At 41.9% G+C, this 11598-nt stretch overlaps 1 protein-coding gene across 1 annotated transcript in view; it reads left to right on the top strand.

Moving 5' to 3' along the window:
• Positions 1 to 6706, top strand: part of LOC136578849 (solute carrier family 7 member 13-like) — a 28285-nt gene extending 21579 nt beyond the window's left edge. Inside the window, exons 3-4 of the mRNA XM_066579032.1 lie at positions 3363 to 3727; positions 6266 to 6706. Coding sequence (XP_066435129.1) covers positions 3363 to 3727; positions 6266 to 6511 — 611 coding nt within the window. The 3' untranslated portion in view covers positions 6512 to 6706. The remainder of the gene's footprint in view (positions 1 to 3362; positions 3728 to 6265) is intronic.
• Positions 6707 to 11598: the final 4892 nt, after the last annotated feature.

Genomic DNA, 11598 nt, shown 5'->3' on the forward strand with positions numbered 1-11598 from the left:
GACAAATTTTATTAGACCTTTATGAATATATAAACACACAAGTAATTGAAAAGACTGTTACCTTCTATGAGCCAAGCTGCATTCCATTCATTGGATTTTCTCAGTTAATTATTTAAAGGGGTTGTCCCGAGGCAGCAAGTGGGTCTATACACTTCTGCATGGCCATAATAATGCACTTTGTAATGTACATTGTGCATTAATTATGAGCCATACAGAAGTTATAAAAAGTTTTATACTTACCTGCTCCGTTGCTGGCGTCCTCGTCTCCATGGTGCCGACTAATTATCGCCCTCCGATGGCCAAATTAGCCGCGCTTGCGCAGTCCGGGTCTTCTTCTTTTCTGAATGGGGCTCCGTGTAGCTCCGTGTAGCTCCGCCCCGTCACGTGCCGATTCCAGCCAATCAGGAGGCTGGAATCGGCAATGGACCGCACAGAAGCCCTGCGGTCCATGGAGACAGAGGATCCCGGTGGCCATCTTCAGCAGGTGAGTATGAAGACGCCGGACCGCCGGGATTCAGGTAAGCGCTGTGCGGGTGGTTTTTTTAACCCCTGCATCGGGTTGTCTTGCGCCGAACGGGAGGGGGGTTTAAAAAAAAAAAAAACCCGTTTCGGCGCGGGACAACCCCTTTAAGCTGTGCTCCTTTTTCTTTCACTATTGTAATATGTCTTCACCCCCGTATAGGGGTTCTCAGCTGGTAAAGTGTTAATTTTTATTTTTGTTAAGTATTTCAAGAAAGTATTCCGACACTAAAATTAGCAATATAAATAAATTGGCAATATATTTATTTGAGGATAATCTGCTGGTTAGCACTTGAATCAGATGGGTGAGTCCAAACTGGTGTCAGAGAATCTTTAGCGCAACTTGCATTGGGCAGCACAAGGGCACCTGAGAACAGGACATACTCTTGCTGGAAACAATCACAAATTTGACGTTTATCACTTAACCATAGGATAGGTCATAGAAGTTTGATAGATGGTGGTCTCATTGCTGAGACCCATCCATATCCCGAGAATGGGGGTCCCGTGTCCACCTCTTCTCCTCACTGTGGGCTCACTACACCCTCTGAAGTGAGGAGGAGCTTAAATGGTGCGCCAGTCAAGCACCCATGGTGCAGCTTCATTAATTTCAATGGGGCTGACAGAAATAGCCAAGTACAAGCACAGAGCAATTCATTCAATCTCCACGTCACTGCGGGGGGTGGAGTGAGCATGCAGTGAGGAGGAAAGGGAGACATGGGTCAACAGTCTTTAAAAAGTGACTCGGAGTGTACACCAGGCTTATTAACAATAATTAATGAATACCCTCATTAAAATCTAACTTTTGTTGAACTAAATTAAAATACTACGAGGCATAGGAATTATGAATGCAAATACCTGCCTAACAAATCTGAGGGCGCTGAACCACCTCTAATATATATCATTCAGTGCCACTGCAATATGCTGTACTTTATAGAGAGAGCCTAGATAGCTAGTAGGTATATAAGATATCAAGCAGGTCTCTGCTGCAGACTAATGGACACCGCTGAAGCCTGTAAGTTGTGACGTGCACAATGCAAGGCACATGACCGCTCGCTGCTTCTTCCGGGTTCCAGGCGCCGGGGCTGAAGCCCCGAATAGGGAGCTGCCGGGATGGGTGAGTATTCATTTTTTATTTATTTTAAGTCTTTTTAACTTTATTTTTAAGTCCCGGAAAACCCCTTTAATTAATATAGTGTTTTTGCTAAAGCTTTTGGATTCCATAAAAATGACTGCTATAGTTGGTGGTCAATCAATGGGCAGCTAAGCAGATATTTGCATTCATAATTCCTATGCCTCGTAGTATTTTAATTTAGTTCAACAAAAGTTAGATTTTAATGAGGGTATTCATTAATTATTGTTAATAAGCCTGGTGTACACTCCGAGGCACTTTTTGAAGACTGTTGACCCATGTCTCCCTTTCCTCCTTACTGCATACTCACTCCACCCCCCGCAGTGACGTGGGGATTGAATGAATTGCTCTGTGATTGTACTTGGCTATTTCTGTCAGCCCCATTGAAATTAATGGAGCCGCACCATGGATGCTTGACTGGCGCACCATTTAAGCTCCTCCTCACTTCAGACGGTGTAGTGAGCCCAAAGTGAGGAGAAGAGGTGGACACAGGACCCCCATTCTTGGGTATGGATGGGTCTCAGTAACGAGACCACCATCAATCAAACTTCTATGACCTATCCTATGGTTAAGTGACATCAAATTTGTGATTGTTTCCAGCAAGAGTATGTCCTGTTCTCAGGTGCCCTTGTGCTGCCCAATGCAAGTTGCACTAAAGATTCTCTGACACCAGTTTGGACTCACCCATCTGATTCAAGTGTTAACCAGCAGATTATCCTCAAATAAATATATTTTTAATTTATTTATATTGCTAATTTTAGTGTCGGAATACTTTCTTGAAATACTTAAAAAAAAAAAAAAATTAACACTTTACCAGCTGAGAACCCCTATACGGGGGTGAAGACATATTACAATAGTGAAAGAAAAATGAGCCCAGCTTAAATAATTAACTGAGAAAATCCAATAAATGGAATGCAGCTTGGCTCATAGGGCTAACAGTAAGTAATAGAGTCTTTTGGAAGTTTGGAGTAACACCATTCATATTGCAAAATGTGCCATCAGCAAATAGGTATAGGTTTAGAAAAACTAAATACTAAGACTTAAAGGGGTTGTCCCACGCCGAAGCGTTTTTTTTTTTTTTGCATAGGCCCCCCGTTCAGCGCAGGACAAACCCAAGGGATGTGTTGAGATTAAAAAAAAAAAATTTACTTACCCGAATCCCCTCTCTGCAAATTCTTCCTTCTTTTCCTCCAAGATGGCCGCCGGGATCTTCACCCAAGATGCACCGCGGGTCTTCTCCCATGGTGCACCGTGGGCTCTGTGCGGTCCATTGCCGATTCCAGCCTCCTGATTGGCTGGAATTGGCACACGTGACGGGGCGGAGCTACGCGATGATGCGTAAAAGGGGGCGGAGCCAGAACGTCGCTCGTGCCCGGACCGACCAGAAGGGAGAAGACCCTTCTGCGCAAGCGCGTCTAATCGGGCGATTAGACGCTGAAATTAGACGGCACCATGGAGACAGGGACGCCAGCGCAGGGAAGGTGAGTATATAACTTCTGTATGGCTCATATTTAATGCACGATGTATATTACAAAGTGCATTAATATGGCCATACAGAAGTGTATAACCCCACTTGCTTTCGCGGGACAACCCCTTTAATTCTCTATACATGTAATTTCTCTCACCCATGTGTGCAGTTAGTAATAATCTATTAACTACATGTGTTTTATACTTTAGGTTGAACGACACTTTAACCATCACTGTATCATTGCAGCTGCAGTATCGGTGACGTGGGCCGATAGAACTATCCCATCAGTGGCCTGGATCATCCCTGTTTCGGTGGCCATCTCAATATTTGGCTCTCTGAATGGCGGAATGTTTATGTTGGGGCGATTAAACTACGCTGGAAGCAAAGAAGGACATTTGCCAGCGATTATATCAATGCTCCATGTACACTACCTGACCCCCGCCCCAGCTATGATCATTTCCACAATAATTGCATCCATTTTTGTCATTCCTTCTGACCTTATTTCATTAACAAACTATTTTGGGTTTTCCACCTGGCTGCTGGTTGGACTAACTTGCATTAGTCTGGTTGTACTGCGTTATCGTGAACCCGACCTTAATCGGCCATACAAGGTGAGTCGATTATCAAAACTATAGTTGTAAGAATTAAAGTTGCGAATATATATAGCACCGTTATATGATTAATTTTTTACATTTATTCACCTTGATGTTAAAATTCATCAAACTTTCTCACCTGGGAGAGTTATATGACATGGAGCTATTGGGATAGCTAGTTAATCAGTGGGGGTCCAATTGCTGAGACCCCTACCCTTAACAAGAACGAGGGCCTGGTTGTTCCCGAAATGAATGAGGTGGAGGTGACGCAGGTGCACCACTGCTGCTTTCATTTCAATGAGAGCACCGGAGATTGGTGAGTTCAAGCACTCGGCGATCTCCAGCATTCTCATTGAAATGAATGGAGTGGCGGTGCACCTGCACGTCTCCACTACTTTTATTTGGGGACCAACCGGACCCACATTCTCTGGATTGTGGGAAACACACTGGTTTAACCTTTACCGATCAGCTAGTTATCCCTTATTCCAAGGGGGGGAAAGCTGTTGCAACCGGACTACCTCTATAGTGGAGTGTAAACTGGCCAGAGCACTGAACACTAACCTGTAAAGGACCTAGTATGGGCCTTAAGGGAGTTTTTTCAACTAAAGATATTTAACGCCTATTAACAGGATACGGGATAAGTAATTAATTGGTGGGGGGTTGACTGCTGGGACCCCCAGAAATGCTTAGAGCAGCGCATCACGATTGCTCCATGTGAATGTAGCAGTGGTGTACATGGTAGACCACTGCTACGTTTATTTCTATGGGATGGAAAGAGATAGCCATATGCATCACTTTTCCTCCATTACATGGAGTATTCAGAGTGCACCTTTTTTGAGATCTCTAGGGGGTTGGACCCTTAGCAATGATACTTTTATCCCAATCCTCTGGATAGGGTATAAAGTCTTTAGTGGGATAAACCCCTTTAAGGATGCACCCTTTATTTAATGTTTGTTTTCTCCATCCTCTCATTCCAAAAGCCATTACATTTTTTTTTTTTTTTATTTTTCTGTTGATGCAGATATGACATGGCTCGTTTTTTGTGTGATGAGTTGTATTTTTTAATGACACCATTTTGGGGTGCATATAATGTACATATAACTGCGGGAATGGAAAAAGCAGCAATCCTACCATTATTTTACTTTCTGCAGTGTTGTATGAATTATGTTATATTTATTTTGTGGGTCATTGCGATTGCGTCAAAACCAAGTTTAGGCCTTAGTCACATGGGCGTTTTTTCCCGCGATTTGCGGATCGCATGACGGATGCGCATCCGCAAATCGCGTGACCGGGGCCGAAAAAGCGCCCGAAAATACTGCTCCTAGCCGCGTTTCAATAGAAACGGGCCGGAGCTGTCCAGCGCATTGAATTCAATGGAGCCGGCAATACAGCCGGCTCCATTGAAAGCAATGCGCTGCGGGCGATCTCACGATGAATTGTCGGGAAGGGCTTAAATATATAAGCCCTTCCCTGCAATTCATCCAGAAATGTGTAAAAATAAAAAAATATATATACTCACCTTGTCCCGGCAGACGGAGTTCAGCCGCGGCCGGCGGCAGTTCTCCTGAACTGCTCTCTCTAGTATTCAGCAGCTGGGGATTTAAAATCCCCGCCTGCTGAATGAGCTGCCTGACCAATAAGAGGCAGCTCTCACTCACACCCATTCATGAATTCATGAATGGGTGTAAGTGAGTGCTGCCTTTGATTGGCTCAGCGCTCAGCCTGTAACATCTTGTACACTTTCTGCTGCAGCCTATAAACATTACATCACAATAGCTGCTCATGTGAGAGATACAGGGAGACAGAACAGGTGAGTATTAGTTCATTAATTAGTTTTTGCCATTGGGGACTTATCTTTGACATAAAAATTTATCTTGGACAAGCTCTTCAACTTATTCCTTTTTAGGGAAGGATGAACAAGAACACAATCCTTACATTGATTTTGGATTTCACCAAGCAAGATAATTTATAGATTAATTTCTTAGTATGGCTCATTGGCGTTGCAGCAGTAGCAATTAAGTGTACTTTCATTTTTTTTTGCCATAGTACAGGACTTTGCAATGGAAAAAAGGTTTGCCATCATGTTATGTTCAATGGGAATGTTTCATATAGTGTGGATTTTTCTACATGGATTAAATTTAGTGTTGCTGAAAAAACTAATTGGCATTGGTCGAAAAAGCATATCAGGTAGAGTTTTAAGGGGCTCTTCTTGCTCTGGAGGACCAGTCCTTTCCTGCATTATATGGACAACACATTGATTTGAATGGGCATTATGTAATGCTTTATTTCCCCTGTGGTGGCGCTGCATTGTACTGCAACCCCCCATGCCAGGTTTTCCCATATGTTACAGCTGATTGCTGGGGATCAGAGCAGTGGGACAGATAACTATCTGCTTATTGTCAAGAGACCCCTCTAACAAACAGGGATTGTCCAAAACAGCAGTCTTTTTTAATATGGCAGAGGTTATATACAGTACACATACTGTAGTGCATATAGTGTATATACATACAGTATACTCATCACAGAATGGTAATCAGTGTTGTTTTTCTATTTCAGGTCTTTCTCCCCATCGCTTTTGGAGTGATTGCAGTGTCAGCCTTCCTGGTTCTTGCACCCATTATCCAGTCCCCTAAAGTTCAGTACTTTTATGCCTTGCTGTTTATGTTGAGCGGTGTAGTTTTCTATATCCCTTTTATACACTTTAAGTTACAGATCCCCGGCTTTGATAAAATCACCTGTTATTTGCAACTTTTGCTGGAGGTTTCACCAACTGACATTTTTGAGGATTCTAAAACTGACTAGCCCTGTTACTTCCATCCTAGAAAATCAGTCATGTTTATCGAGGACACTTGCAGAACAATAAAGGCTTATGAAGAGCGTCTGTAGATAAAGGCTGGGCCTCAATGTCAAGTAAACATCTAGTGAAAAAAGAGAATAAATCTATCTTGCGAGCTGCAGGTTAGAAGTTATTTTGTCTTGTCTGAACACTTTCTTCTATTCTACGGGAAAATGTAACTAAAGACAAAAATCTTAACAGAGTTGGAGCTTAAAGAGCCTCTATCACTTACTTATAGCCCTATAAACTAAGCTTATGGGCTGAAAGTAGGTGACCTGCTGAGTCCAGGAACTTAAGTGTTATACTTAGATTCCGCCATTCCACCGGTGTGAGTGCTGGCAGCCGCCACTACAATGCATTAAGCAGCGCTACTAAGTAGTTCGCCCATTACAAAATTAGAACGGGGGAACAACTTAGCATTGGGCAGTGGCTTTCAGTGGTGACAATGGGGGAATGACGGGAAAGTTAGCTTGAACTCTTACAACCCGGCATAGCCGGTCATCTACTTTCAGCCTATAAGCTTAGCTTATAGGGCTAAACGTAAGTGGCAGATTGCCTTTAAAGGTTTAGGCATATTGTGTTCAGCTGGTTTTAGAGATAGAATTGTCAGAGTTCACTAGTTTCAGTAGAGAACTACAGTGCGGTATTGTGCAGCGTTGGAATATATTGTTTTAATAGAAAATTCTAAAATATTCGAAGGGGTCATCTTAGAAATACAGCCTTTTTATAAAGAATCAAACTGTTCAAAAGGGACAACTAATATGGCTGCATTCTCTATTGTCAGTTTTGAAAAATGGCCACCGCAGCAGAAAAAATTAATGCCAGTATTGGGAATGAAATAAAATTTGCAACCTTTTGTTTCTGCAGTAATTTCTCATTTAGAAATATATGGTCAATTTTTGGTCCTTAAGAAGACATACAATGGAAATCTCTTCTTTTTTCCTCTTCATTAAAAACACTGTTGACTTTTTTTTGAGAAACTAAGCTTTGAACATTTTAGTAAACTGAGCACCAGTTGTCAAGCCTGTTCCAATCTTCTAAATAAACAATTTGGCTAACCCTCAACATTGGAGGTTTTTTTTCTACTAATGACATGTATTCCCCTATCCACACAATAGGGGATAAATGTCTGATAGTTGTGGGGACTATCAGTTGGACACCAAGAGATTCCAACATCTGCGCACCTGGAATGCCCCACATAATTGGAGTATGATTACCACTCCATTCACTTCTATTGGATAAAGGGAGATCGATGTGCACGGCAATGGGATGGTGGTTACACATGTGCACCACCGCTTTATTCAATATATTCAAAGTGCGCAATTGTCAGTGGGGTTCCCAGCAGTGGAAACCCTAGTGGATATACATATTATGGGAAAATCCCTTTGATGATAATTTAGCTTATTGCTTCTTCACATCTATGTCAGAGGTTCTGTTTGGAGCCTACATTGTAGAGCTCTGTTGGAGCCAAAGACAAAATATCACTATATGCAGCGCTATTTCATCCAAAAAAAAGGCTGGGAAGCATAATGCAAACTTTATCGACCCCATTAAAATCAGTGGGGTCTGTTTGGCTTAATTTGGTTCCGTCATAAGGCGGATTTGTTCTAGCCAGGCATTCTCTCTTCTGCTTCCATGATGGAACAGGAAAATGGAATCTATAGCTGTGATCTGAACAAGAGGACCTGTCACTAGAGCCAGCGATGGCATAGCTTTGTAGCCGCAGCCCCACTGACTCTATCCTCCTTTTTTATATTATATGCTTCTACCTCGACTGGGTGTGCTCTGTTTTGGTCCAGCTCACAGCGTTCTAGATGCGTCAAGTGGCCAGTCTCCACCACTCATGCTCAATTGGTGATGTCAACTGTCAATGAAGTTAGATGCTATCTATAGAGTGAGCGGTGAGGACCATTCATCTGCCACATTCAGCGTCCTGAGAGCTGGACCTAAGAAGAGTCCATGGAGGTCAGTATGAAAAAAAAGGAAGATAAAGTCAGAAGTGCTGCAGCTCCAGAGCCATGCAGCCAGTCATGCTTGCAGTTCCTCCTTACCATGTATTCCATGTGTTTTCTTTAATTTAAAGGCGTTATCCAACTTTTAAAAATAGAGCGTAAGGGACATCATGGCTTACTAAATATACTTACATTTTTGCATATATTGTTGAAACTCAGTTCCTGACCTTCCCAGTTGCAGAGAGTCATTGTTTGTCTTATATCAAGTAATTGAATTTGAAATATGTCATATGGATCTATAGATGTAACCTCCTCCCCCAAAAAAGACCACACCAATCTGCAGCCATGGTGACTCATCAGAAGGTACTGTAGGTACCACATTTCAGTATTTAGTATAATAGGAAACTAGAGCATTTCCATTGGGCACGTGTACTTAAGCAAAAAGGCCTAAACCCAAAAGCATGATATAATTTACTTAATATACAAAATACCGTCCACAATTTTACTTGGTGAACCTTTTACATTGGAACAGCATTAGGATTCCGTCTTGCCATTGAGGTATCAAATATTTCTGCTCAGTGGAGGGTTAATGCTGGCCTCAATACTCTTTATATATAGCTTACTGTTTTCTTTTATAACATTGTCCTCGGGATATGTGCGGACCAAAGCGGTTCAGTAATGTCTGCAGCTCTTAGAAAAGAAAAATATCATTTCTATCTCCATCATAATGGGATTTAAAACGGTCAATCCAAAATAGAATTGAAAGGAAGTGAGAATGGTTGATTTTCTACATGGTTCAACTTTATAAAAGAGGGGGCCAAATAAAAGACATCTTATGTGATTCCAATCTTTCAGTTAGTGGTAGCTACAAGTGAATATAATATACTGTACAGCAAAACTTTTTTGATATGACCTCCAAAAACTGTATTGAAGAGTGGTCTTCTAGAGGGATGGTCTTCTCAAAGAGGATGACCAGTATGTATAATATATGGTGGTATTAAAAATCTGTCACAGGAAATCTATTCTGGATAAGGGGGTGGTCATCTCATAAAGGTGGTCTTTAAAAGAGGTTTCATTATACACTACCGTTCAAAAGTTTGGGGTCACATTGAAATGTCCTTATTTTTGAAGGAAAAGCACTGTACTTTTCAATGAAGATAACTTTAAACTAGTCCTAACTTTAAACAAATGCACTCTATACATTGCTAATGTGGTAAATGACTATTCTAGCTGCAAATGCCTGTTTTTTTGTGCAAAATCTACAAAGGTGAATAGAGGCCCATTTCCAGCAACTATCACTCCAGTGTTCTAATGGTACAATGTGTTTGCTCATTGGCTCAGAAGGCTAATTGATGATTAGAAAACCCTTGTGCAATCATGTTCACACATCTGAAAACAGTCTAGCTCGTTACAGAAGCTACAAAACTGACCTTCCTGTGAGCAAATTGAGTTTCTGGAGCATCACATTTGTGGGGTCAATTAAACGCTCAAAATGGCCAGAAAAAGAGAACTGTCATCTGAAACTCGACAGTCTATTCTTGTTCTTAGAAATGAAGGCTATTCCATGCGAGAAATTGCTAAGAAATTGAAGATTTCCTACAACGGTGTGTACTACTCCCTTCAGAGGACAGCACAAACAGGCTCTAACCAGAGTAGAAAAAGAAGTGGGAGGCCGCGTTGCACAACTAAGCAAGAAGATAAGCACATTAGAGTCTCTAGTTTGAGAAACAGACGCCTCACAGGTACCCAACTGGCATCTTCATTAAATAGTACCCGCAAAACACCAGTGTCAACATCTACAGTGAAGAGGCGGCTGCGGGATTTCGGGCTTCAGGGCAGAGTGGCAAAGAAAAAGCCATATCTGAGACTGGCCAATAAAAGAAAAAGATTAAGATGGGCAAAAGAACACAGACATTGGACAGAGGAAGACTGGAAAAAAGTGTTGTGGACGGATGAATCCAAGTTTGAGGTGTTTGGATCACAAAGAAGAACGTTTGTGAGATGCAGAACAAATGAAAAGATGCTGGAAGAATGCCTGACGCCATCTGTTAAGCATGGTGGAGGTAATGTGATGGTCTGGGGTTGCTTTGGTGCTGGTAAGGTGGGAGATTTGTACAGGGTAAAAGGGATTCTGAATAAGGAAGGCTATCACTCCATTTTGCAACGCCATGCCATACCCAGTGGACAGCGCTTGATTGGAACCAATTTCATCCTACAACAGGACAATGACCCTAAACACACCTCCAAATTGTGCAAGAACTATTTACAGCAGAAGCAGGCAGCTGGTATTCTATCGGTAATGGAGTGGCCAGCGCAGTCACCAGATCTGAACCCCATTGAGCTGTTGTGGGAGCAGCTTGACCGTATGGTACGCCAGAAGTGCCCATCCAACCAATCCAACTTGTGGGAGATGCTTCTAGAAGCGTGGGGTGCAATTTCACAAGCTTACCTCAACAAATTAACAGCTAGAATGTCAAAGGTGTGCAATGCTGTAATTGCTGCAAAAGGAGGATTCTTTGACGAAAGCAAAGTTTGATGTAAAAACAATGTTATTTCAAATACAAATCATTATTTCTAACCTTGTCAATGTCTTGACTCTATTTTCTATTCATTTCACAACGCATGGTGGTGAATAAGTGTGACTTTTCATGGAAAACACAAAATTGTTTGGGTGACCCCAAACTTTTGAACGGTAGTGTATATTGACATTTAATTTACGTGAAATGGGATCCTCACATAGACCTTCATTCTCTGAATGTATTACATGTCAGAGCAACAATCATTCATTAAAGGTGTATTCCCAAGATTGATTTATATTACCTATTCACCGGGTAGGTGATAAAAATCTGACTTGTGGAGTTCTCACTGCTGAGACCCCAACAGTCATAAAAACGGGGGTCTTTTACACCCTTCATTCTCAAAGTGGGCTCACTGTTTTACCTCACAGTGAGGAGGAGATTAAATGGCGTGACGATTAAGCATTTGCCATGCAGCGCCATTTATCTTCATTAGAGATAGACAAGCCTTTTTACTAAGCTATTTCAGTCAGCCTATTGAAATGAATGGAATAGCACCACACATGCTTTGCTGCTGCTCCGCTA

This window comes from Eleutherodactylus coqui, chromosome 9 (assembly GCF_035609145.1).
Source record: "Eleutherodactylus coqui strain aEleCoq1 chromosome 9, aEleCoq1.hap1, whole genome shotgun sequence".
Lineage (NCBI taxonomy): Eukaryota > Metazoa > Chordata > Amphibia > Anura > Eleutherodactylidae > Eleutherodactylus > Eleutherodactylus coqui.